Source organism: Anser anser (assembly GCF_964211835.1).
Source record: "Anser anser genome assembly, chromosome: 14".
Classification (NCBI taxonomy): domain Eukaryota; kingdom Metazoa; phylum Chordata; class Aves; order Anseriformes; family Anatidae; genus Anser; species Anser anser.
Genome location: NC_139735.1, coordinates 1,872,636 through 1,900,484, shown reverse-complemented (window position 1 = coordinate 1,900,484; position 27,849 = coordinate 1,872,636). Strand labels below are relative to the sequence as shown.

Genomic DNA, 27,849 nt, shown 5'->3' with positions numbered 1-27,849 from the left:
CAGGCCCAGATGCCAGGCGCAGACCAGAGGCCAAGCACAGTGCAAGAGGGTGGCCTCTGTGTGAGGAGTCAGGAAGTGTTACGGACTGACCACAGCCACCGTTCCCTGTTCCCCTGGGCTGCTCGAAGGGAAGAGGTAGAAGAAGATGGACAGGGGAAGGTGCTTTTAGTTTGTCTTTAGTTCTCACTGCTCTAGTCTGTTAGCAATAGGCAATAAATTACACTTCTCTCCCTGCCCTGTGTCTGTTTTACCCATAACAGTAATCGGTTGAGCAACCTCGACCCTTGAACCCTTTTCCGTTGTGTTTTCTCCCCATCTCCCTTTGAGGAGGGGGAGCGAGGGAGCCGTGTGGCGGCTGCCCATCAGTGTGAAACCAAAACAGGAGTGAGGATTTTGCATTTAATGGATGCTCTTGTATTATATGTGTGTTTTATTATACTCTCTGATACACGTGTGGGTTGGAACGGGCGGCCCTACGCCTCTGAGGCGGCGGCGACGAGCCGGGCGCGCGTCCTTCCGCCTCAGCGGCCAAGCCCCCGCCGTGCCTCCCTGCCGGCCGCACGCTCGGCGTGCCGGGGGCTGCCGGCCGGCCTCCGCCGGGCCGCACCGGGCTGGGCCGGGCTGAGGGAGGCCGGGCGCTGCCGCCGAGGCCCGACCCGGCCCGGCCCCACCTGCGGGCCCTCCGCCTGCAAACCCCACCCCCAGCGGCGAGGCCCGGCCCATGGCTCGGCGTTCGGCGGGGGCCGGGGCCGGCCGCTTCCTGCCCGCGCCAGACGGGGCCGCGGGTGGCAGCGGCGGCCGCAGCTCGGCGGCGCCATGCGGGACTACGAGGAGGTGTCCGCCTTCCTGGGCGAGTGGGGCCGCTTCCAGCGCCTCGTCTTCTTCCTGCTCAGCGCCAGCATCGTCCCCAACGGCTTCAACGGCCTCTCCATCGTCTTCTTGGCCGGCACCCCCGCGCACCGGTGCGCCGTGCCCCGCGGCGCCAACCTGAGCGGCGAGTGGCTGAACGCCAGCATCCCGCTGGAGCTGCGCGGCGGCCGGGAGGAGCCGAGCCGCTGCCGCCGCTACCGCCTGGCCGCGCTCGCCAACTTCTCGGCGCTGGGGCTGCGGCCCGGCTCCGACGTGGAGCTGGGGGAGCTGGAGCAGGAGCCGTGCCTGGACGGCTGGGAGTACAGCCGAGACGTCTACCGCTCCACCATCGTCACCGAGGTGCGCCGCCGGGGGGGCCGGGGGCAAGGGGACGGCTCCTCCGGGGGCTCCCGGCGCGGTGGGACGCCTAAGCTGGTCTGTTCTGTCAGCTGCCAGTTGCACAAGTAGCCTCCGGATGCCGTGTCTTAACCGGTGTAGTGTGTGTGCATCGACTGCTTGGTTATTTTCATCTGATATCAGCATGTATACCGTGGGGAGGACAGGTCAACCCAGCAACAATGGGCTTGGTGGTTCAAAGATGTTTCTTCGAGCTCATGACATCAACCTTTTTTTTTTTTTTTTTCCTCCTTTTTAAAAAAAATAAGGCAGTACAAGTCATCCTGAGTTGTGCAGGGCACAACAGTGGGATGCAGCAAGGTGCTGTTTTGATGCTGTGTCCGAGAGGACCTGAACTTTGCCGTGTGCCAGCGCCGCACCTGCCCGCTGCCCTCGCGTCCCCGCTCACCTGCCGGGAACGGGCCGGATCCTGACCGGCCCAGGTGTGTCCCGCCAGCCGCGTCCCCAGGCAGGGCACAGAGCTAGGTGAGGCTGTGCTGATTGTCCTTGTTTCAGAGGAAAGCTGTACTGAGACCCACAGGCACTGGCTGACTTAGGATGCAAGGAAATACTTGAATTTCAAAATGTAGATAGTTTTTTTTTCAGAAGGCTTGTAAACTGTTTGTACGGTCCAATTTCCTCTTTGTAGCTGGGAACAAGTTTTACAGAACCGTAGCTGTATTTTCTGCTCAGAGGCCTATATTCCTTGCTTTGCGAGGACGGTGATGATGGATGTTCGAGTGCTTAATGACCACGAGCTGATCTGAGCGCAGAAGCCTGCCTCAGGAGGAGAAGCTGGGTGAGGAAGGGAGCACAGGGAAGAGAGACCACATTAGCACGGGGAAGCAAGGACAGGGCAAAACTTGAATTGTTGAAAACTTCCCTTGAGCATGCACGGTCCTGGGGGCTTGGGTGGCGTTTGACAGCTGGCACAAGGCATCGCCTCACCTATTACTGAAGAATTGCTTTTTTCATGAAGAGGAAAACTGCTCTGGATTTGTAGATCCTGGTCATTAGTGAAATGTACGGTTGTGAAAAGCTGAGGCACTCTTAAGACAGCATGAGGCAGGTGGCGTTTTCTAGAGTTAGGCAATTTACAGGCGAACATACTGGCTTTGTCCTGAGTGCCCTAATAGAGGGGTTGGCCTGGCTGAGGCGTATTTTGCCAGCACTTTGTGTCCCTCCAGCTTCTTCACTGAGCTTTGACTGGGTGCGAGTTACAACATCCGAACTCTCAGAGTACCCTCCAGCAGCTTCACGATCTGCAGGGAACAGAAGCTGCTAACATTTCGGTGAGGCTCTGCAGCAGCTCTCGCCCGGTGGCTGTACAGTTTGGCAGATGTTCTGCGTCTGGGGGAGGTGATGTTTGGCTGCCCAGGCATCGTGCACCGAGGCAGTATTTTTTCTCTTTAATATTAATGCTTCTGAGCCAGTTTTGCAAGAGCCGTGGCCTTTCACATACTTGCAGGTTTTCAGCGTTAAACTTGTTTAATTTGTTGGCTTGGTGCTGCTGCTTTTATGATTCACTAATCCTGCCTTTAGTTGCATATCTCTAACTTGTTGAATAATCATGAGGACCTTTGTCCCAGATTTCTGTAGCTGACAGTGGGAGGGGGAAGGGGGAATTTTTTTTACAATAGGTTTTTGCACAAATCTCTCGTGACTCTAGAGAAAGCCCTCAGTTACATTTCTGCTTTTGAAGGAAGACTTAACACGTTCAGTCCCCTCTTCGGTTGAGGGGGAACTTTCTTTCTTTCAAGCAGACTAACAGCAGAATGCCATTAGCTAGTCTGGAGTATTCAACCAGGAACAAAATCCCTATTCATCTTTTACTTCTTGAGATACTGTGGCTTGAGGGATATGAGAAGTTTTTCTTTAGTCAGAGTGACCATCTGTGTCATTCTTATTCCTCCCTAAGTCCCATTAAAAAAAAGAATGTAGTCACAATAAAAGTTTACATATGGGACTGAAAGATATATAAACTGGGGTAATTAAGGGAAAAGGCTAACTTCCAGTCATGTCTATGAAAGCTTAGTGTCTGGTTGGGGTCTATATTGAATAACTGGGAACAGAACTGAGCAGTGAATTTGAGCACTAGTAGACTAGAATGAAATGATATCATGAGGATATGTTAGATGACACAGCAAGTAAAACATTATAGTTTGGGCGTATTCTTACATACTGAAGTATGGGAGTGATTCCTACAGACTGAAACTTAAAAAGATGCAGAGTTTTGTGTACACATCTTCATTTTTTTAATTATAGAAGCATGATTGTTTATCAAATTGAAATCAGGTCAATGCAAGCATCCTTTTGTACTCCAGAGTTGCATGTTTTATGCCTCTTGCGGTCTTAACACGTTTCATTTTTTTTTCAGAGGAAGGATGCTTACTCTGGGAATTACTAAAGCACCCTGAGGCCTGGTGTACTGCTGGAGCTCTGGGTCCTGTGAGAACATATAGAGAAAGTTCCCATGCAGATCTTAGGGCCCTGAGTGTTCCGTTACCTTTACACCGAGGTGGCCGTCAGACCCGTGCCCTGAAGCTGCTCCAGACCTGCAGGAAACAAGGGGAGGCTGCGGTGGTGCCAGCTGGAGTGACACAAATGGGCCCTGTAGTACAGCTGTGTGACGAGGTTCTGATGTTCCCTTTTTGCTGGGAGACAAGGAGGGCTGTGTTACCCAAAATAGAAGCACAGGCTTGTGATAGAAACTTTGATTTCCACAAGCTTTTCTAATAGGGGAGCCAGCAGCTGAAGCATAAATCAAGCCCATGTCGTCCAGGTTCGGCTCTGGCTGACGTCTTCAATCGTGTTAGTGCAGTGGCCTCAGAGACAAGAAGTCACATCAGGACTTCCGTTATTTTTCATCTGCTAAAAGCAGTAGAAGGACCCTTTTTTTGCTGTAGGGTAACATCTGAATATTCTTCTGGCTGAAGTTACTATTGATAGCTGTGAGCTGGCACAGCTGTGAGTGTCAGAGCTAAGCACTAACTAAAAAGCTGAGACTAACTGATTAGTAGGTGCAAAATCTTAGTATTAATAGTCATCGGAAGAAAGAAAAATGTATAGTTTTCAGCTCAGAAGTGAAAATGAATGGCTGATAAATGTACTTTAAAAATGCTGAGGTTTTCATGGTATAATTTAAGAAGCACGTAACGCAGGACTCTTCAGAATTGCACTCATAAACATTTCTAGCCTTAGAATGTTTTTACAGGGTTAGTGTTTTTACAGTATGATAGACTTGTAGTTCATATAATTAAAATTGAAACAAAGCTAATGTAGAGGTACCATAGGGAATTAATTATGGGGTAATGTTCCTATTTTGTCTTTAATTTTGGATTAAAAATCAGCTTGTTTCTCAGTTTACCTCTATAAAACTCAAAAAGAATTACAAGGGGAGAAATTGAGCATAAGGAATATTTTGTAGATGCAAACTTCTGCTTAGAGATTAAAATCTGTGATAGAATATCTAGAACCTCTAAGTATTTGGAATATACAAATGCATTTTCAGAGGAAAGGGTGTTTAATAATGCCCATAGCTCTCAACTAAGTGGAGAATATTTATATGAGTATAAACAAGACCAGATTCTGCATCAGTGGTTGTAAGTGCTCGGTTGTGAGACTGGGATTTGTCTATTTTTATTTTTTTAAGAACCTGCCTTGATTTACAGAGAGAAGCAACTGGTAGGAGAGAGCATGCTATGTTGGATTAGCTTCAAGAATTCTTGCTAACATGTTGATTTTTAAAAAGCAAATATTAGCACACGAGACTGTCCCACTTCTTTTTTCAATCACGCATGCTCTTCTCAGCAACAGAAGTGTTGTTTTTCTTTTCTTTTTTTAAATTAAAAGGCAGAGAGAGGATTAAGAGGACACGATGCGCTGTAGCTGTGAAAATTCCTCTTCCTGTAAGGCTTTTCCGTATATAACAGGTGTATCTGTGTAAGGCTTTCGAAGTTTTTAGTATTTGCTGTAGTCCTTCTTTGTGTAGGGTTCTAGGACTGGTATCAGGAAAGTACAGGTGCTCCTGCAGTGGAACAGTTCTCTTTACATCGAGAAACATGCTTTTTTTTTCCACTGTGGTCCCAAATTATACTGTTGACCTCAATTACTTCTGTAACTTTCCAAATGTGTTTGGAAGCAGCATGCATTTGGTGGCAGTACGCATTTGCTTGCTGTGATGCTGCATCGCAAGAACTTCTGATGCTTTGTAGAGCTTCCCTATAATTAGGCTTGCAGTTTCCACGTTCTAGTGCGTTACAATACTGGGCAAATTTTATGCTTAAATATGATTGGCACCTTGTCATTAGCAGTTAGAGTTTTGTTAGTTCCTGTTAGACCAGGTTGGAAAAGAAAATTGCAGTGAAAGTTATGTGGGATAAGGGGTCTGCATCAGTGTGTGGATAAGAGCCAGTGCGGGATTCAGTGCTCGTAATTCATCAAAGGCCAGCTCTCCTTTCAGGGCACGTGGTATTCTGCTAGCACAATGGATGCAGAGCCTGCGTGCAGGAAAAAAATAAATAAAAATAGTAGTCTGCCTCCTGGAGGTTTTGCAGTGCCGAGAGAATTTAGAAGTACGCTTTTTGCTTGGGATGTGGCAACATCATCAGCTGGACTTGTGGCATCTGCCTAAACTTGCCTGGCAATTTTAGTTTGGTACCTTTATTTTTCACTTTGCAGAAGACTGTAAAACAATATTCAGCTTTAAAAAGATTAAATTTCATCTTGGAGTAGTCTGAATTTCATTGTGATTGCTGTAGATCGCAACGTGCAAGCAGTTACTGCTGCTGGGCGTGAGGCTGCAGATGAAGGATGGCCCTGACCTGACAAACATTTCAGGAAGAAGTTACACCCCAGCCAAAGGACCTGCAGGCTGCTTGGGTAAGGAGATAGGCTTAAACTGCACCAGAGGATGACCTCTTCCAAAGTTATTTAAAAAAAAAAAAGGCAGTGAGAAAGTTCTGTGTCACGGCACGAGCGTTGGGTACCAGTGTTCAGGAGCTTGGTGCTTTGCGGTGTCAGTAGGTGCTGTTTGAAGCAGGGCTGAAATGGGGTTTTCTCCTGTTTGGAGCCACAATACCTTGCTGAGGTTAACCTTATCTTATTTACTGGGACAAAGGCCGTGCTATCTAGCAGGCTCACTCGAAGACAGAGAAATGAAACTAGCACATGATTTTAGAGCACTGGGTCACAGCGTACTGTGCTCACGCAGCTCTGCCAGCAGCAGGATTCAATCAGTAACTACTCGGGATGCTTGCTCCGAGCGGTGCTGGCCTCCTAGCAGTGATGCTTCAGTGACTTCCTGGGCAATGTGCAGCTCAGGGGAGGGCGTGCTTGCAGAGTGGCTCTGGGAGATCGGTGCCACCATCACAGACAAACAGATCTGTTTGGTGAGGCGTTGAAAAGCCAAGCTCTTCAGCCTACCTTTACCAGCAGGGGCGAGAGGTAACAGGCCTTAGCATCTCTTTCAGTGGTTGTGCACGTGGAGTTCATGGCTATAAATAAGCGGTATTGCACAACCAAGGTAGTTTTCCCTTGGAAACTTAATATTGAAGTTTGCTTTGGTGCCTGGTTCAAGTGCTCTTTGGCGTAACAGCTCCTAAAATTGTGTTAATAGAGACACAGAAAAACAAGCTGGTAATCAGAGCAGCGTTCTAAGGACCGGTATGTTTCCACCTGCCGACGCAAGAAGCTTCTGGCAGGGCAGCGTGGCATTTTATAACCATGAACTTTTCCAAGCAATGTCTCTGCCTCAGCGGTCATAAGAAAATGTTTGTTACCGGGCACAAACATGCCAGTGTCTGGAAAGCCAAGTGTTGTGCAACCTGGGTGCCAAAGTACGGAGCGGAGGACGGGTGAAAGGAGGCAGCTAATTCACAGGCACGGAGTGATCAGCAGGGAAATAATGACTTATTTAGTAATGATATGCTATAAATCACCGGGCTGACTGTTTGGCTAGTTCAACTTCAGTTCTGTTCCTGAAAAGGATGTCTGGTTGCTGTGGCTGGTGGAAAGGGGATTCTTTGTGGGTAGGCGAGTCTGCTACTGCAGGATGCCTGCTGGGAGCGGTGTTTGATTTCCTAATAAATGTCATGTGAAGACACAGTAACCACGGGAACCTCTCTTCTGTATAAATTTGATAATGATCATTTGCTGCATATTTCCAATGGCCTAGATTTGCTCTGCCAAAGCTTCTTGGCTGGATTAGGCTCTGCGAACAGTCATCAGAGAGTCGCTCAAACTTTCTTTAGTCTACAAGGAATGAAGCATTTGGTGAATAAATACAGATTTAATCATAAATACGTTAATTATGGGTTTTAGTCTACATGACATTGGTAACTATAGAATCACAGAACATCTGAGTTGGAAGGGGCCCACACAGGTCATCAAGTCCACCTCCTGGCTCCGCACAGGACCACCCCAAAATCAGACCGTGTGTCTGAGAGCTTTGCCCAAACGCTCTGGAACTCCAGCACGTCGGTGCCGTGACCACTGCCCTGGGAGCCTGTCCCAGTGCCCGACCACTTCGTTGGTGAGGAACCTTCTAGTACCAGCCAGCCTGGGCTGCCCCCATCATGGCTTCATGCTGCTCCCTTCGGTCCCAGTAAGTGAAATCCCTTACAAGGATGGTGTAAATTTGGTGGCATATTAGAAAATATATGATGCTGATGCTGAAGCTGATGCTGAAAGGAAATTCAGTAATGATGCCTAGCTGATGATGGTGGTAGGGCTTCTTGGACCTCTGTTTTGAGTGCTAGAGCCTGTGCTTCAGAAGGCATTGTGAAACTGGAAGGGCTTTGGGAATAAGTGCAAGAGTGAGGTTGAGGACTATGAGGTCTGATAGAAGACAAAGAAAACCACGGTCAGATCTATCAAAGGAGAGGTTAAGAAATGCCTTGAATACAGTTACAAATTGGGAAAAGGTGTGTTGTGTTTGCTCCCGTGACCTTAAACAAATAAGACTTCATCTCTACAGATTATAATTAAGACGGTCTAATGGTTGGCAGCTTAAGTTGCACAAACACAGGTGAGAGTAAGTCTTTATGAAGGAGGATAATTCTCTAGGAAAACTTCCTGTTGTAATTCAAAACTAGATGCTATTCCATGAAACAAGGGGTGGTTCGGTTGGGTTTTGCCCTGGGGATCTCGAAGGGACAGACTGCCTTGTCCATTCAGTGATTTGCAGTGATCACCCAGCCCTAAAACGTACCCTATGGTCTGGTGAGCTATGAAAAACTGAGGGTTTGTGAGATTCCTGCAGTCAGAGGCTTAATGGTAAGGAGACAAGGAGGCATGAAAGATATCCCTCCAAAAGAGGGAAGGAAAAAGCTGTTTCCTGTGGGCATTCAACATATGGCTGGCAAGCAAACACAGGCGCTGGCGGTGTCTGGTGTGTGGCAGGCCCTTTGCAGACAGCTTGCTGGTCTGGGAGCCCGGCAGCCTGGGTTTCCTATGGGGCAGATCAAAGCTTTGAGCGCTGCTCCAGTACAGATTTTAAAAACAAAGAAACAAAAAACCCCACGAGTGAAACGCCCGGTACTGGATTGTTTGTAAGCTGGGGCTGAGGGGGGTTAGTTTTGTGCTCAGCGTAAATATTTTCGTCTTGACCTGCAAACTGACCTGTAAATATTTTCGTCTTTAGTGCGAATTGGAAACTAAAAATTTCCATCGCTAAAACGCTGAAAGAGGGCCCCTGGGGGAGGTGTTTGAATAACAGAGGCTGGCAGGGCTTGGCCGCACATCAGGAGTGCTGGGTGCCTCCAGATCCCATGCCTGCGCTCAGCCTCCCGCTGAGCTGCTCCGGCCATAGCACAGCAGTGAGGTAAGGGGCGAGGAGGCAGCCCTGCTGTTTTCGTCCTTTCTTTTAATATTTACACACTTTTTTTTCACCAATAACCCAAACAAAATTATAGACTCTTTCAGTAATAGCTGTTGACAGTGATACAAAAATAACACGAATGCTGTTTCAGAAACATGAGACAAGTGGGAAGCGATTGCAAGCTATTGCAGGCTTCATTTAATAGGTATCTTTTTATTTCTTCCTCTTTTTGCCAAGATTTGTTTTCATTTTGGAAATCTCAGTTTGCTTGGTGTATATTTCAATTCGTATTCTAAAGATTGCAGTTGACGCTTTCCCGAAGAACCCGACCATGGTGGATTTTGCAGGTGTCTGCTGCAGACCCGTTCTGCCTAACGAGCCGCAATCTGCAATTAGGTCCCCAGCGAGCAGTGAATCTCCAGTCTTTCTCAAAACCGTATTAAAATATAATAAAGGAGGAGGCATTTTTTCCTATGCTTCTGTTTGTATAGTTCAATTCCTCGTAAATTAGAAACATAAATTTTTAACAGAAGGCTTTACCGTAAGCAGGAAACTAAAGCTTCGAGTCTGTTCTCAAAAAGCTGCTTGAGGGGCTGCAGGGCCTTTGAAGGCAAGCTGAGTCGAGTGCACGAGGAAACTGTTAGTCGCATATATGTGTATGAGTGATCATGCCCAAAACTCACGTTTTTATAGAGTTAGATCTGTTCCGTAGGTTGGCTGCTCGTTTCTTTTGTGGAGGCTTTCTTTTCAAAGGGCGCGTTTTCATCTGGGCTTAGCCGTACGTGGAAGGAGAGGGGGGGATTCCTGTTCACTGGAAGACTTTCATGTTCTCTCTCCTTGCAGTGGAATCTCGTGTGTGACAACGACTGGAAGGGACCCCTGAGTACCTCCTTGTTTTTTGTGGGTGTCCTGCTCGGATCTTTCATATCGGGACAACTCTCAGACAAGTAAAGTATATACACCAAAATCGCTGGCTCCTTGATACTGTTTTGCAAGCAGTTCTTGTATGTGAAGTTTGCTCTGAGTGTCTCTCTGCGACTACTAACACGTCTTAATTCTGTGACTGTCCCATCCGAGTGCACTCGGTGTGTGGAGTAAATGTCTTACCTTAGACCAGAACACTACAAGGATTGTTAGCGGGTGTTACCTTTACCTGATTATTTTTTTCAGAGACATCACTTCTGCAGCAAACTGTTTTTATGCCAGAAAACAGATGCAGGAGAAAAGTTTCATACGGAAAAATCCATAATGTTCTCTTCTAATTACTTTGGACTGTGTTCAGGGAGATTTCTGAGGCTTGTTTTCCTCGTTCTGAGGTCAAATTTAAAATTCTGTTTATCAACACTTAGAGCTTCACTTCTTCAGACGCAACGTCTGAGTCCAGTGAGCTGTGTATGTGGAAGCTGGAAAGCACGACTGCTGCTCGGCTGTGCTCCAGCAAACTTTAAAGAATGGGAGCTGCCGTAAATTTCTGTGGTGCAGATGGTGGGTTTTTTGTGTGTTTTTTTTTTTTTCCTGGTTACGACCCTGAGATCTGCTGTGCAGTACATCAGTTGTACTGATTCCCAGGGAACAATACGTGGTCCTCTGATTTGTCAATTTACTTGTAGAGTTTCTGTTTGTTGGAAACGTAATCCCCATGCTCCCAGTTTTGTAGCATCCCTTCCGTTTTCTTTTCCCTCGTACATAGTGCCTCAGTCCATCAAGAGAACTGCTAAGATCCCTTAAATTAGGTTGCTTTTTTTTTTTTTTACCACTTACTGATAGTAGCATCTAACAAACCTGAGTTTTACCTCTTTCAGACATTTTCTTTTTTCTTTTTGTAACATGCTGATCTGTGCTGCTCAGAGGAGGAGCATCTATTACTGCTCTTGCATTTTAAATAATTTTGCTCCTGGTGATTTGTCTTCCTACTCATCCTGTCCCAAAGGAAGGAATAACGTTCCAGCACATACCTCAAGATGACTTCTCTTGTGGCCATAGGAATATTATTTTTTTCTTGGCCAGTGGATTTCTTAATGTATTTAGGATAGTTATGCATGTGTTATATTTCCCAAGCTTATGTTATATCTCCCCAGATATACAAATGAGTAATAGTATCTTTCTCTTTCTGAAGGTGTATTTCATGCTGTTGTATAATGATGTTTTTGTTTTTTGTTTTCCTTTAAATCCATGGAAGGTTTGGCAGGAAGAATGTGCTGTTTGCAACTATGGCAATGCAGACTGGCTTCAGCTTCATACAGGTCTTCTCTACCAGCTGGGAGATGTTTTCAGTGCTCTTTTTGCTGGTCGGCATGGGACAGATATCTAACTACGTGGCAGCGTTTGTTCTCGGTATGAAAGCCCTGCTGGGCACAGTATGCAGTCTTTAGTCCTACGCACTTCCCTGCTCCTTTTTATACTGGCTTAGTGTTGGCTTGGTTTGCCAGGCAACACTGTTATTAAGATTGTGTTCTCACCACGCATGGATAACTCATGCTCTCTTTGGAAGTTTCCAGTTGATAGAAGTGCAATCTAAATTAATTCTGTGGCTTACCTTACTAAAAAGGCAAAAACCAGAAATTGGTTATTTGAAACAAAATCTGTCTTCTAGTTGGAGAGATAAGATGTGTAAGATGTCATTTTTCAGGGATTTGTGTTGTCCTTTATGGGACCTAAATGTGTATTTGATGTACAAATTTGTAAAAGAAAGCGCTGTTTCCCTAAAACATCCTGTGGTAAAAATTAAAAGGCATAATGACTCATACTTCATTTGCTTTCAGTTTAACTAAGGTCATATTTGATCAGATGGGAATGTGAATTACCTTATGAATCTGAGATTTCAAAAAAAATAAAATGAAGTCACTGGAAGTAATACTAATCACTGTCCAGAGTACCAGATGTTGGCAAGAAATTCCTTTTGGGCTAGAAAAGGTCAGCACAGCTGTGAAAACAGTGTTTAGCTAACATCAACGCGTGCACTCTGCTGCAGTTCATGTAATCTTCTTTGATTTCTGCAGAAATGGCAAAGATGATCTCTTTAGAAGTCTCTTGATTTGCAGGTCCCAAGGTGTTCCTAAAGGAAAGCATTGACGCTCTGTTTGTGCATTTAGTTCTACTGCCAGTAGCCTGGCCCTTTTTATGTATCATACGTGTACTCCTAAAGATTTCAGTTTTTCAGCTGCAAGAGAAAAGAGAATTTCAGAAGGTAATACAGGTCAGAACCTAATTTAGGAAAAATGTAGAAAATTGTTTTGTAGTATATCTGGTGGTTTTAGCTCCTCAGGTAAAATGGGAGATTCTAAGAACATGTAGCTAACACTTCTGTATTTCTTTCTACATAAAGAAATACAGTTATAGCCTGATTCTCTTCCTTTTGTACTTGTAACTACTTGGGTTTATGCAGGATCATGACATGAAACAGATCTGGAGTGCCTCAAATATTGGAAGGCAACGTTGTATATGCTGTAACTACCCAGTGTAGTATATTTCAAAGCCAGTTATTAAGGTATTTTTGTAAGATATCTTGTTGCCACTAAGTTAAAACACTAATCTTCATTCTTTTGTTTTGAACAGGCACAGAAATTCTTGGCAAATCAATCCGTGTGCTATTCTGCACGCTAGGTGTTTGCATATTTTACGCGTTTGGCTACATGTTGCTGCCACTGTTTGCTTACTTCATCAGAGACTGGCGGATGCTGCTGCTGGCGCTTACTTTACCTGGGCTGCTCTGCATCCCACTCTGGTGGTGAGTAGAAAGAAGCTACAAGACATTAGTCTGTAGAAGGCTTTGCCAGCAGATTTTTAAGATCCTGATGCCAGCCAGCCTTTACCAATGAAATTCAGGAGTGGGCAGGTGAAAAGTGGCTGTAGCCTTTTACTGTACCCAGTCTATTAGCCACAAGTCTGCAGCATTGATCTCTGACTCATGTCTGAAAAAAATAGTCTTCATTTTCTGTAGGCTTCTAGAAAATGAAGTGATTCCATACTGAAAGGAGGGAGGGGAAAAAAGGGCAAAAACTCGTCCTCCTGCATCAGCCAAAATCAGTGAACTTTAGGAGTAGGCCTGGGCTAAGAGCAGCAAGAAAAACAGTTATTTTGGGAAGCTGGGCAATGGTATGGTGATACAGATATGACGAGCTGTAAAACCTGTGAGACTTCAATATTTTCATCCACGGTTGGTGAAATACTACCTTTGTGATGTGACATGTAAGGTTTAAGTAGTCCACATGGTGGTGGTGTTTCTTCACTTACACAGTGTGTCTGATTCCATCTAGCTTCTCTTATGAAGCTGAATGACTCATGCAGATTCCACTTTCTGTAAACAGTGTCACAAACGGGCAAGTCAAGAACTGATTTTATAGGCGTTAGTCACTAAGCATATACCTCTTAATGTACAGAATGCTGCTTATGTGTTCGCATTTCTGAATTTCTTTAATTAAACCATTTTCCCCATACTTGGAAGGTTTTAGTTGCTCTTCCTTTCTTTTCTGAATCATGCTTCAGCTCCTTAGTATTTTTTTAAAATCCATGAACTCATTTTAATCTGTTCTTGTTCAGCCTGCTAGTCTGCTCTTGTAAATCTGATTTCTATTGTCTTTGCTCTAAGTTCTGCAAGGTGTGGAAAGTTTTGAGCTCTTTGTGCCTGGAACAATATGTGTTGGTCTCTGCAGCAGTGCATTCTGTGGAAATGCTGACACATTATTATGAACATTTCTTACAGGGTCATTCCAGAATCTCCACGGTGGCTAATCTCTCAGGGACGATTTCAAGAGGCAGAAGACATACTCCGAAAGGCTGCAAAAATTAATGGTATTACACCCCCAGATGTAATACTTGATCCTAGTGAGGTAAGATTCATTTAGCAGTCAAGTTGTTTGCTAGACCTATTAATGATTACGGAAAGCAGTTAATTTCCAAACACATGAATTGAGTTATGCCTGCAGTGTATTATGTATTTCTCAAATGGGTAGAAGTTCATCCTTTTCTTGAAACGCCTTAAAGCATAATACCCTTTCCGTGCTTCTTTAAGATTTGCAAAGCCCTTGCTGTCCCAATCCCATGCAACATTCTAATGCAAACATTTTTTTGATCCAGTTAACAGCTGTCTTTTCGATTTAAGCCATAGTTTTGAGGGGAGGTAATGCATTTGATTTACCTATTGTTTTGTTATCTGACTATATCCCATATGAAGTCAGCAAATTAGCAGGGAGTCTAGTTTATCCCAGTGACTCGGAGTTTGGTGGGCTTTCTTAGCCCACACAGCTGACAAATGACTTGATTCTGATCTTTCAAGCCTCTGGGACCTGGCCATGTTGAGGAGTATGTCTTGGGACCCAACAGAGAACACTTAATCTCCTAGTCTCTTAGCCTTTGTTTTCCTCTAGACACAGACCTCTTTGGACAGAAATATCTGTTTCCTAGTGATTGGCTGTAGATAGTAGTTATGCTCTGAACAGATTTTATGCTTGCTTAGAGTCTAATATAAAACTGATCCTGGCCAGTGGTACTGGAATTACTGTTCCTCTAGTTCAATTTTCACTCCATATTGGGGAGATCAAAAGTTGAACCTCTTTAGAGTGGATGAGGAAGAAAAGATATACTGCTAACTACTCCATTTCTGCAAAGGTGTTCTTGTTTCCTCTAGGTATCTCCCCTTTGTCTGAGCAGTTGGTGACCTTAAGCTGTATAATCAGCTCCGCGTTCATTCACACATCAGACAGACAAATCGTTTGCATAATCCAGGGGAATGTGTAGATCTCTAGAGTCTGTCTGGGCATGGTTGCTCAATTGTGTTCTCATTGACACTAGACATCGTGTAGCTGTTGATAGGAAATTTGATTGTCACTACCTTTGTATATTCACTTGATTTACAAGGCCTCTCAACCAGGCTGAGCAAAATGGTTAGCCATTAAACTCAAACGTCTTGCTATTGAGATTGAAAAAGCTTAATTTGGCTGGAAGGTGGCTGAGGTACAGGCAAACCTGTTTATCTAGACTGATTTGTAGATAGTAGGAGAGCCATCCTGGTCTCCCTGGAACAGACTGAGAATGCCAGGAAAGCGTGGACCTCTGATGATGGCTCTTTCACTGGATTTTTTTTTTCCTCCCGCCCACATTCTTTCTCATGCTGTAGGGATAAAAACTTACCCCCTGCCAGCACTGTGGCAAGAGAACAGAAAACGAGCTCTGACTCCAACACTGGCTTAAGGTCACTGCGTCTGGAATGCCTCCATCTCCCATTCGTAGGAAGAAAAATTAATCTGTTCCCTATCTCTGAATGGGGCTGGATGAAGGAGCAGCAGAAGGCAGGGGCAAGACCAGGAAATGGTGATCCTGGGGAACACTGGAGAAGGGGGAGCTGCTGGCTGCCGCAGCAGGGAGGGCTGCACTGCGTATTTACGCAGTGCTTATTTATGGCCAAAGAGATTAAACCAAAGCACGTCAACTTTCAGAAATGCTGTTCAAATGCTGTTTAAAAGGCAAATGAGCTAGATTAACAGGTAATAGTTTAACTGCAGAACTTCTGTCCGTTTTTTTTTAAAGTAAAAGTAATGCTGTGACAAAATAATCTGTGCAAAGCCCTTCTTCCTCAGTGGCCTGTTTACCCTGTTCTCTCATTTGCTTGCTGAAGAGCTGTAGAGCAGAAGGCTGGCATCTTCCCCTCAGTTTTTAGGAAACGTGTTTACATTGCAGCACGATTCTCAGAAATCTGGGCTCGCCGTGAGGCCCCATACAGTTGGAATGAGCAGTCTGGATGGAGCAGCGCCCGGGGCTCCTGTCTGAAGTGTTCCTCAATCCGGTGCAGCACCCGCAGCGTTCGGGCTCCGAGGTTTCAAAACAGTTAGGGTCCAGGAGGGGACTATCCCCAAACAGTCTGCAGAGCATAAATAGAGCCCGGTTGGTTGCATTATCCAATACGAGGGGAATGAAAATGTTTGGGTGATAGTTTTACTTACAGCCCATCACTTTGCTCTCCCTGCCCTTGCCGTAGCTTCTTGTGCTGTTGCGTTAGGGGATTGTATTGTCTGCTTACACAGCTGCTAAAAGGCTGGGCCCTGTTTCTCATCGACTGTTTAAATTTTGCAGTGTTCCTGGTTTTGTTTTGTGGTTTGTTTGTTTTTTCCTCCCTTTTTTTTGTTTCCTGTTTGTTGGTTTCTTGGCAACCAAGAGTGGCAAAACTGGAGAGCACTTCAGGAGGGTCATGTGGTGGATGAGAAAGGGCCGAGCTGTAAAGCTGCCCGCAGCCTCTGTGGTGGGAGCCTTGTGCTCAGGAAGAAGGGAAACGGTCAAACGTTAAGCCTTTAATAGAACTTCGTGCTTTTAATAGAATAAAAAAACGAAGATTTCCAAAGGCAAATACACTGACGTTTGGAGTGCACGAGCAGCAGGCTACTGTTTTATCCTCCAGATCTTCAGAGCAGAATAGCGCTCGGAAATAATTTTGACCTGATGCAGAAGTTGCATAAACTTCTTGTTGGCATTAGCTCAGATACAAGATGGTTTACAAGATACGGAGGAAATAATTTATATTTTGTGTCGAGGGACAAGACCTTAAGGGCTCCAAATCAGTCTCCAGCAATTAACTTGCCGAAAGATCACCTACCTGAATATGGAGGAGATGCTGATGAGGAATTAAGTTGAACTAGTGGTTGCTTTTGTCTCCTCATTGTGTGTTGTGTCCTGGAATGTATCCAGCTCTTCTACTGGAAGGCCTGATGATTTAGGGGAAAAAATGTTGCAAGCTGAACTAATACAGAGTACTGGGTGTTAAATTAGACCAGGCAGAGAGAGAGTTGAGAAAAGCTTGAAGTAGCGAGTGCACTATTTTGAGGCTACAATCTTACTTCCTTTTATCTGTAATCATTTGCACACACTATGGAGTATGCCGTGCTAACCAAAGACATTCAGTCTTTAAACATTTTTAAGTGTAATTTGACTTTCTCGAGTCTTGGAAAATCACAGGAGGAAGTAATCTTTGTATATAATGTTTTGTGCTTGCACGTAGTAGCGGTCTATCAGGTAAGAGTGATTCTTCTAGTTGTGAAGAGAGAAGTTGTTGCTTAAATGTTGTGAGCTGTCTTGACAGCTTGCATTTCAACAAGTGTCAGAATTAAAAATATTTCAGCGATAGTTTTTTTTTTTTCATTTTATAATTTTGAGCTGCTAAGGTGGATGCTTGTTTCTTTCTTGGGTAGGTTTCTAATAGTTAGTAGACTTACAGATTCAGATAGATATAAAATCACCTAACATAAGAATCTAGAAGATTGTCAGACCAAAATCTTGCTCACATTCTTGCTGTGAGACCATTTAAAAAAAATAAAATAAAATTAAGCAAGTACTTTGACAAACCCTGAAAATATACCATCTTTTGTGATGACAAATTATCACATGTAGAAAAAACAGTTTTTCTTCAGCCGTATAGTGTTGCTTTATCAGAATTTGTTGTTTTAATCAATGCAAGTTGTGCTCTCATATCACCTTTTACATATTTTAAAATATCTCTCCCTTGTTACTCATTGTTTAGACGTCTAAATTAAAGTTCTAAATTAAAAAAAAAATCTTTCCTCTTGTGTAATTGTATCAAGCACAAAACTTGTTAGCGTGCATCATGGAAGAATGTCTTTGCACTGTTTACATGGAAATGGTTTTATCTTGAAGAGCTGAAAAATTTCATGGGGAAGGGAGAAGTGATGCGTTGTCTTTTTGCTTGTATTCTTACAAGGAGATTTCAAAACCAGGATAAATAATGATGGGACTCTTCAGCTCCTCAGCAGTTTGTCTCACTTTAAATACATTACTGTTAGGTCCAGCATGAGGAGTCATTTACTAAATTTATCCTGCTGCAGTTTAATCTTATTTCTTGCCTCCTCTGTGGTAGGGGTAGACAGTTTATCACTTTTTTGCTGGTCTTTGAAAACCATTCTTGCTCTTTTAAGACTCCCTCAGTCTTCTGGCCCTTAGGCTAAATAAGCTCTGTTCTTTCAGACTTGATCATGTTTTTCAAATGTCTCATCCTTGTTTCTCTCCTCTTGTCTGGGTGCAGTTGACTTGCATGATGCTGAAGGTGTTGAGCTCAAAACTGGATGCAAGAGTGATGCCAGCAGTGGCATATAAATTATAAATGTTGTTGCTTTATAATTCAAGTATTAAAGTAACAACAAGCAGCTGCTTTATGGAGCCTCAGGCAGAGAAAATGATGACTCATTTCAGCCTAAATTTTAAATGATTTTAAATTAGGAAGGAGCAACTGCTTTCACAGATACTTGGCTCTTGTGGCTATATACCCATTTGGTTAGAAGTGAGGCACCTGTTTCAGCTCTGCAGCTTACTGAAATGGACCCACATGCTCTCAAATAGTGGTGTATAAGTCAGGCAGTGGACCTGTTCTCACAATAATTCTGCTTGCGTGATGTTAACGTTCCATGCTTTTGTTTGTTTGTTTCCAGCTGCAGGATGTGGATTCCCAGAGTCAACAGACATACACCATTTTGGATCTAATGAAAACCCGAAATATTCTGACTATCACAATTATGTCAGTGATTCTGTGGTAAGCAAGAATGTGGTCTGGGAGTACGTAAGCACAAAGGCAGCAAAACAGTAAGAAACTGCTCTTTGAACACTGAGGTGTTCTGAGGAGGAATGGGCAAAACTCGTTAGCTCAAGAAACAATGACCTGCTGGCAGAAGCAACAAAATTCTGGTTACATAGGTTCTTCGTTTTACATGAGGAAGGGCTGTTTTACCAGGTACTGAACGAAGTTTTATGATTGCACAAAAGAGTCAGATATTGTCCAAGTCAATTGCATAGCCTACGTGCTCTTGCAAATCTTGTAGAAAACTATTTAGTTGGTTTGTACCATTTTAAAACTCTTTTTACCTTGAATGTCAGTTACCTAACGTATTTTTAAGTAATTTCATTAAATATAAAGCATCCTATGCTGCCTCACAACAGTGTTTTATAATGCACAGTATACGCGTGGTATATTCAGATTTAAGAATTGTAAGATCTCATAAAAGAAGTTTGATAAAAGAGGGTAATAGATAACAGCAAATGGCTGAGGGTTTTGTTAGTTTTGAGGGATTAGAGAGCTTTTAAATTAATCCCTTTGCTGGTTTTGCATCAGGGAGGAGAAAGTTTAACTTCTCATCACCCTGGAACATGTAAATACCCCCTAAAAGTTTGCTAGAAAAGTTATAACTCTGTCAAGGTTTGCCGGTGTGATAAGCTAAGTCAAACTGCTACTGGAAGTGAGTTCCAGCAAGCATAGGCAGTTTATTTGATATAAAAATAACTCTTAGCAGCCCAGTGTTGTGCAGAATCATGAAAAATACCATGTAATAACTACTTTCGAAGAGAATAGTTTTAGCTGGCATATTGTACACAGCAATGAGGGGTTTACCCTCAGGTACACTAGGCAACTTATTTTAAGTAACTGGACCGTGAATGTTCTTCCATTGTGAAGTGAGGAGGAAAAAGACCTAATCTTTGGTCAGTGATCCACTTCGTGCTGTGCAGTCAGGTTTCTCTGTGTTCTGCTATCACATGAATGCTGAAGGAAAGGCAGTGCTGAGTGTTCTGTGCCTAACCCGCACCTGGACTCATCCTGATCCAATGACCTCGTTTACCTTGTTGCTTGTTGTTGAAGCATAACCACCTTCCCAGCATCTCCCACGGCACCGGAGATCTTGTCAGTGAGGACAGTTGTGCGTTCCCCTGGTCACAGGGAAGCCAGCTGCAGCTTGGCAGAGACACAGTTAAGATGGCTGCGTGCCCAGCCGCCAAGCTCTGTCCTGTTATCCTGACCAACCCAGGCACAGAGCCATGCGAACACGACTTGGGTGCTGTCCAGCCAGTGTGGGGCATGGCAGAGAAAATCCCTGATTGTTTAGGTCTGCCAGAATGCCATACTCCTCCTCTCTGACTTAATACACAAAGCAGGGAGGGTAATGATCCAGAAACAATTCTCTCCTCCCAGAGCTTCCTGTCTCCTTCTAAACATAATGAGAAGCTACTCGAGGCCTCAGAAGCTGTAGAATTCAGTAGTTCAGACTGTCGTGGTAAAGCTACAACCACCCGTAATACGAACTAAATAATATTGTTAGATCGCGAATTAACATCACTTATCTCTCAGGGGTGACCTGAAATAAGGAGGCATACGTGAACCTCACCCCCTCTCCACCAGCATGATTTCTACAATTGGCAGATGGGAAGAGGTTCACGGCAACCTCAGGAGGAAGACCAATCTGTCTGATCATGTTCTTCTGCTTCTTTCAGGATGATAATCTCTGTTGGTTATTTTGGACTTTCTCTTGACACACCCAACTTGCATGGAGACGTCTATTTAAACTGCTTCCTCTCAGCAGTGACTGAAGTTCCAGCCTACATTATTTCCTGGCTGCTGCTTCGAAATCTCCCCCGACGGTATTCAATGGCTGCTGCGTTGTTCTTGGGAGGCTGCGTTCTTCTCTTCATTCAGCTGGTGCCTTCACGTATGGAACCATTGGTTGATCTCAAACATGTATGCTAGGTGAAGTCCAGTGCCGTGCATTGGGCAGATGTGGAGGGAAAGCATCCCGAGGGGACTAAATATAGACATTCAGTTCCTATCTATGCCCTTCTTGCTTGGTTCTCAGTGCTGCTGCACTGGGAGCTGACACAACATAGCAATTCAGATACATTTTTATAGGTGGGTCTTCTGCTTTGTGATCTGTTCAGATCAGCACCATAGTCCAGTTTTGCCTTACCATACATCCCTGGCAAGGTGTTCTGGTAAAGTCCAAGTGTAAAACCGGGGCTAGACTAACTGGAGGTTAACAGGAGGCTACAGAACTTGCTTCCTAAACAACTGTCAATCACTCTTTCTTTAGGGCTCGTTTGAACAGTCATTGTTCAAGACAGTCATTGTGGAAGCATTTTTGATAAGCAAAGATGCTTTTACTAAATTAGAGTTGATAGGTAAAATAATGTCTGGCAACTGCAAGGAGGGCAAAATAACATTTATTGGATACTAAACAATGTACATTTTCAGGCCAGTTAGACTGAGGGTTCTGGACTCTTTCTGGTAATGATGTTAAATATAATTGGGGAGAGGGCTTGTTGCTTAGCACTTGTTTACAAATCAAAGAATAAACAAAAATTGAACAAGAACTGCCTTGCTTATTTTATACAGGCAATACATGAATTGCATTCTTTTTTTTTCCTAATCCTTTTCAGTTAATTGGACACTGATAAGATCTATTTTGATCTTCAAATCTAACTGTCCTAGTTAAAGTCAACCCAGCATTGTAGAATTAAATTACTGACTGGTAGCTGGGAATGTTAATGAGAAACCAGAGCAGCAAAATAAAAATAACTTGTTTCAAATTATTAACTTTGCTCATTGTATTAAAAAGGAATACATGGCATTGTTTGCAATAGCAACAATCTGGCCTCTGAAATCTGAAAGAACCGTTTCAGCTCTTGTTCTGTTGTACTTATTTTTAACCTGGCAGAAAGCCCCATGCTCAAGAGGAAAATCAACATGTTTGTCCTAGCTTTTAAAAAAAAAAAAAAAGTTGCTTGTAGACATGTACAGGAAAAAATGACACTGGATAATGGCATTAGACAGAAGTTATGCAAACACAGTAGAATTAATAGATATCATAAATTGTCAGAGTTTTATAGAAGCTCTTACTGCATTTTGATTTCAGAGTTTCGTGCCATATCTATTCTCCTCGTGATGTTGGGGAAATTTGGGATCACATCTGCCTTTTCAATGGTTTATGTTTACACGGCTGAGCTTTACCCAACGGTGGTGAGAAACATGGGAGTTGGAGCAAGTTCCATGGCCTCCAGACTTGGCAGCATCCTCTCACCTTACTTCGTTTACCTTGGTAAGTTAACTAGTCTGCGGTTGTGCTGGGGAGATGGTGATGGTGGAAATCATTGTTCTAGTGCTGCATGCAAGGCGTACGACAGAATTGCATCTCAATGGAAGATCTAGTAGGAGGGTTTAAAAAAGAAACTGAAACCAAATCAGTTTTGCTCACTTGCACTCACTCTTGAACAGCCCCAGCTTCACAGGCACCACCACGTGTGTCAAAGAAGTCTGTCCAGCAGCCCAGCACTCCAGTGCTTGTGTCCAAACCGTAGGTCCGGGACCCTTGTTCTCCACGTCATTGTAATGGGACGCCAACTACCAAGTCTTATTTGTATCTCCTGGGTTCTTCTTAAGCTGGCAACCACGTGCTAGTTTTAGATGTGCTTTTGACTCAGTTCAGCCTCCCACCTCTGTGGGTCACTGGGATTTTCTGACTTCTCTTTGTTTCCAGATCCGTGTGGCTTGTGAAGCTGCAACTAAAAAATGGGATCTCAGGACGTATCTGAACAACACACAGTCATAACATAGAGAAATCTGTGTTTTATGCCTGTTGAAGAGATGCTCACAATCTTATTGATTCTGTTGGGACAGCTCTCATAACTACTGTTTCCCAGTCTTTGAATTCCTCAAGCATGTTTAAAACAACGTGCTTTGAGTGCTAGGCCAAGAGGTTTTTGTTTTGTTTACTGAAAGCTGTACCTAGGTACAAATGGTATCAGTGACTTAGAACTGATGCTTGCTTTTCTTGCGTTCTGCTAGGTGCCTATGATAGGTTCCTGCCTTACATCCTGATGGGGAGCCTGACCGTGCTATCAGGAATCCTTACTCTGTTTCTGCCAGAAAGTTACGGTATGCCTCTTCCTGACACAATTGAGCAAATGCTGTTGGTGAAAGGGTAAGTGTTGCCTTCTGATTTTAATCCTTCTGATTTTAATACATCTGTTTTATCTATAAATTTATGTGCATGCCTATGCATATGTTCCCTTGTATAGAGCCTTGCTAATGTACTTGGTTTGCTGTATAAAAAGCATACTAGCAGTAGGAAAGACTAGTTCTGTAGAGACTAATGGAGTCACAGCACAAGTAATTGAGGACCAGGGTACCTGTATGCCACAGAAGCTGCTGGTTAAAAGTTGGCTGTGCATTTAAAAGAATTCTAAGAGTTATAACAGTGACTGAAGAGTTGCAAAGAATTGTCTACAAAATAGTGTTCTGGGGAGAGATGGGATCCACCACACTAAGAGGAGCAAAGGTGTCTTTGCCAGCAGGATGGCTGGCCTGATAAGAGGGCTTTAAACTAGGAGCAGCATGGGAGAGACAGTTACCAGCAGCCTTGTGAGGGACTTGTGGACAGAGTTGACATTATATGAAGGAAAGGGAATGAAAAATCAACAAAAGAAGGCTTTTAAATGGGATAACCCCCAGCATTTGCATGTAAGCAAGGAAATGCCTACAGGGTATTGTTATGGGGAAGGGAGGGGGGGGAGAAAAAAAAGACAGCTTGCTGGGCTGCCTCTCTGAGGTACCTGTACACTAGTGCACACAGCATGGGGAATAAACATGAAGAGTTAGAGTTGTGTGTGCAGTTGCAGGGCCACAGTCTTGTTGGAGTCACGGAGACATGGTGAGACGGCTCCCATGACTGGAGTGTTGCAGTGGAGGGATGCAGGCTCTTTAGGAAGGACAGACTGGGACGACATGGAGGTCGAGTCACCCTCTGTGTGAGAGCAGCTGGAAGGAACGGAGCTCTGCCTCAGGATGGATGAGCCATAAAGATTAAGGGTAAGCGTTACAGAGCAGAGCAGTATGGGTGATGGATCGGGCATCTGCTGTAGGCCACCCAACAAGAAGGAATAAGTGGATGAGATTCTCTACAGACAGCTGGAAGTAGCCTCATGTTCACAGACCCTGCTTATCGTGAGGGACATCAGCCGTGCCAACATCTGCTGGAGGACCGACACAGCAGGGTGTCAGCGATCTAGGAAGCTCCTGGAGGACATTGATGACAGCTCTCTGACCCAAGTGGTAGAGTGAAAAATGAAGGGTGATCTGTTAGACCTTGTACTCACAAACAAGGAAGTACTCGTTGGAGATGTGAAAGTCAAAGGTCGAAGGCAGCCATGGATACAATGGCCATGAAGTGGTAAAGCTCAGGATCCTGAGAGGAGGGAGCAGGGCAAAAAGCAAGATTGCAACCCTGGGCTTCAGGAGAGCAGGGCCTCTTCAGGGATCTACTTGGAAGAGTCTCAGAGGATAAAGCCCTGGAGAGAAGCATAAGGAAGATGTTTAATATTCAAGAATCACCCCCTCCAAGCTCAAGACTGGTCCATCCCAATGCAAGGGTAGACAGGTAAAAATGCCAAGAGTCTGCATGCATGAACAAAAAGCTCCTGGCAAAACAAATACAAAAAACATGTATACAGATGGTGGAAACCGGGACAAGTAATCTGGGCGGAATCTAGAGACACCGTCCAACCATACAAAGATGCAATTAGATGATCCTTCCCCTCTGTAGGCCCCACGTGGAGTTCTGTGCCCAGTCTGGGGCTCCCCTGTACAAGAGAGAGACAGACTGGGGAGAGTGCAGTGAAGGGCCACCAAGATGGACTGAAGCATCACTCCTGTGAGGAAAGGCTGAGAGAGCTGGGACTGTTCAGCCTGGAGAAGAGAAGGCTCAGGGGAGTTTTACCAAGGTATATAAATACCTGAAGGGAGGGTGAAAGAGGATGGAGCCGGGCTGTTTCCAGTGGTGCCCAGTGATACGCCCAGTGCCTCTTGTCCTAAACTGGAACACAGGAACACCAGGAAACACCTGTGCTGTGTGGGTGGCAAACCATTGCCACAGGTTGCCCAAAGAGTCTCCGTTCCTGGAGATACTCAGAAGCTGCCTGGATGCATGCTCCTGGGCGAGCAGCACCAGGTGCCCCTGCTTGAGCTGCAGTTGGACCAGAAGGACCCAGAGCTTCCTCCAGCCTCCACCAGCCTGTGGTTCTGAGAAGAGAGAAGGACTTGCCTAGGTTTTGTCAGGTACCCAGTTGGCTTTGGTAATTTAGTTAATAGTTCTGCTGAAGATGCAAAAGCTTGACTACAAGCCTAGTCCCTCTTCCCAAGTGTGTATTGTAAAATGTACCCCGTTAAGCTCCAAATCTTTTATTCTGCTATGAGGGCGGAATAAAAGTACAAGAGGAATGCTTTGCTTTATAGACTTGCCTTTTTTTAGTTAAATGAGCTTTATTTTTAGTCTGTATGTTTTCAGTAATTCTGCAATATCAAACTGTTACAAAATAATTTACTTTTCTAGGTTCTTAAAGTCATTTAAGTACTGGCGAAGGGCTGAATTCTTCCAATTTGGTTCAGCTAACCTAAAAAAAGCATTGGGAGTTTGGCCTTCTGCCACGGCTCCAGTCAAAGATGATACATAAGCACACACCCTTTGTTAGAAAGGGACCTGTCCAACTAAGTCAACGGAATATTAAAATCAGGAGTCGGTAATGTCAAGTATGTTTCAGGATATCAGAGACTTTTTTTCTGTTCTCTCATTAATTTATTTTTTTCCAGATTAGAATACAGGCCTGCATCTACAAGGAATTCAAAGGATGAAGAAGAAAATCCAGAGATTTTTAAGAGCACAGCTTTTTAATGAAACTCTCTGCTTCCTGGTGGATTGAAAGTTAAATGGACTTTTCTTCTAATATTCCTTCTAGAACAGGCTAGTGGCAACACTTCCTCCTGCAATTTTAACCTTATTTATAAATTTAAGCACTGTGTTCCATACATTCTCATTTTATATGGCCATAAATACTGTGTAGCCTTCAATGAGATTTTCAGCCGCATTAATGCATTAGTACCATGGAACAATAATATCTGGTCAACCCTTTGTAAGTAAGTGTGTAGTTCAGCTGAACAATACTTGAAAATGAGTTCAAGGGCTACCAGAGCACCTGGATTCATCAGTGAGCCTTCTCCAGAGCTGATGCCCATCAAGGATTTAAAATAGCTAGAAAAAGCTGCTAATTGGTTTTGATTCCTTGACTTCTGTCTCTGGACAGAAAACTTATTTATTATAGTAAAGGTTATGAAAACGTGCCTCTTTGTGATCTTAAGTGACTTTACATGTGCTGAATTTGTTAACAGATTCAGAAAGATGCAAAGAAAGATTTTTGAGAAGGAATTCTAACTTGAAATGTTTTAACTCAGCATAGTGAAAGGATAGTCTTGCACAAAATACTTGTAGCATTGAAGCTTTGCTCACAAAATCCACTGGAATCCAATGCCGGTTTTTAACTACATATGTCTGATGAAGTTGTTTACATCTGACACTGGAATGTGGCCTGATTCGAGGCTGTATTTATTTTAAATGATGCAAAAGGTTTCATCTGTGTGTGTAGAGGGTGTTGTTAGTTTGGAGTTCTTCCTTTTTGATGAGTGTTGGAAATTTTCTGTCCAAATTGTTTGTTTTTTAAATGTTCTGTGCAATTTTGGATGATGGAAGTGATTCTCCTGTCCTTGTTCTGTCCTTTCCACGTACACGCACATACACATACTATCAATAATCCACGCCACTCCATTGACCTCATGGTAAAATTTACCAGGATCAACATTTACAATATGTTTGAGACCACTGGTTCTTGATTCTCAAGTGCCAACGGTTTGATTTCTGTGAGGTCTGTTACTTCACTTAACTTGTGTTAATTGCGTATGAGAGTTTCTTAAAGAAAAAAAAAATCATGTTGAAAATCTGCCAAGAAATTATTCCTTGGGTCGTAGAAGCACCCTTGGCACTACCTGTGTTTCTTTAAATACGTACAATATACACGTACACGGAGTCTCGTTTGTGCCATCCTGAACTTGCATTACTTTATACTGTGACAGATGTGTATGGTGAAAGCATTTATCTTGTGGCACTTGTTTGTGTTTTGTCCTGTCTTATAATGACTGAATAAACAGAACCTGAACCTGTATAGTCAAAGCTGTTAGGGGCCTTACTTTCTAGGTGCAGCAGCGGTTCATGCAGTTGAACAGCTGAATTACCAGTACTCTGTATCCTGTCCTTGCTAACCGGGCTGCAGCAACTGGCTTGGTGCAGTTCTGTGCCCTCCAGACTGCTCATTTGGGAAGCAAGAAGGCAGAAACTCTGCACAGACTGCAGTCTTTGGGTTTGTGTGTTACACTCTTCCTACCAATGTCTTAAGCCTACAGGGCTTGCTCTGCTTTCCCTGCATCTTCTCCCCTAATTGTTCGGTGTTTTAACTTCTGGATGCAGCAGGAAGCTGGCCGATGTCACCAGGCCACAGAATGATATAGAGAAGCTTACTTTTGTCATAGTGTCAGCTCTTTCGAGAAGAGAAATCCCAAAGTTCCGGCAGGTTCAGTTTCATTCCTGTTTGACAGATGAAGAGGCACTTGGCAGATGAGTTTAAAATGGAGTGCATAATTTGAAAATGGTGCATAAGTTGAGAGTCTGAATTTTGCAAGCTTCAGTGCACATCACTTAATGGCCTTGAAGTGAGCAAACAAATGTCAGGAGAATGCATGAATCAGCGGGGCTTCCTGGTGGTGTCAACATCCCTCATCCAAAAGTCATGATAGAATTTGTCAGGTTTCGCACCTTGCACCTTTTCTGGAAAATTTTAGACCGTATTCTTACATATGCAACAAACTCAGTGCAAATATATTTTTGTAAACCTTATCTCTTTTAAACTGATAGGAACTGGAGCATCCAGAAGCAGCTGCTTTTTTGTGTCGTAGAAGAAATGTGATCACCACAGGAATTTGAGGCAAAGCACAGTTAGCTGCAACTTCCTTGTGATGAGTTTGCCAATGTAAACAACTGTGTCCCATAAGCCTCTTCCTGTAAACTGTTTCAGAAAATATCCTGAGATGTAAGATACAAGATACGTGCTTGCCTGACACATGATCTATTATAGAAATTCCTGTTAAAGTC

At 43.9% G+C, this 27,849-nt stretch overlaps 1 protein-coding gene across 3 annotated transcripts; it reads left to right on the top strand.

Moving 5' to 3' along the window:
- Window positions 1-16: 16 nt before the first annotated feature.
- LOC310881163 (organic cation/carnitine transporter 2-like) lies at window positions 17-26,864 on the top strand (the record flags this gene model as incomplete). 3 transcript variants are annotated; one of them, XR_014572147.1, is made up of 11 exons in its annotated part: window positions 17-1,209; window positions 9,908-10,011; window positions 11,244-11,398; window positions 12,620-12,791; window positions 13,767-13,893; window positions 18,493-18,593; window positions 20,321-20,535; window positions 21,736-21,918; window positions 22,665-22,800; window positions 23,492-23,687; window positions 25,464-26,864. XR_014572147.1 is itself a non-coding variant. In XM_083798054.1 (10 exons), exons 1-10 carry the CDS (start codon window positions 817-819, stop codon window positions 25,543-25,545), a joined length of 1,668 nt encoding a protein of 555 aa, XP_083654180.1. In that variant the 5' UTR covers window positions 543-816. The 3 variants fall into 3 exon arrangements, 2 of the variants coding, with proteins under 2 accessions (XP_083654181.1, XP_083654180.1); XM_083798054.1 differs by lacking the exon at window positions 23,492-23,687 and having other exon boundaries at window positions 543-1,209; XM_083798055.1 differs by lacking the exons at window positions 23,492-23,687; window positions 25,464-26,864 and having other exon boundaries at window positions 21-1,209; window positions 22,665-22,804.
- Window positions 26,865-27,849: the final 985 nt, after the last annotated feature.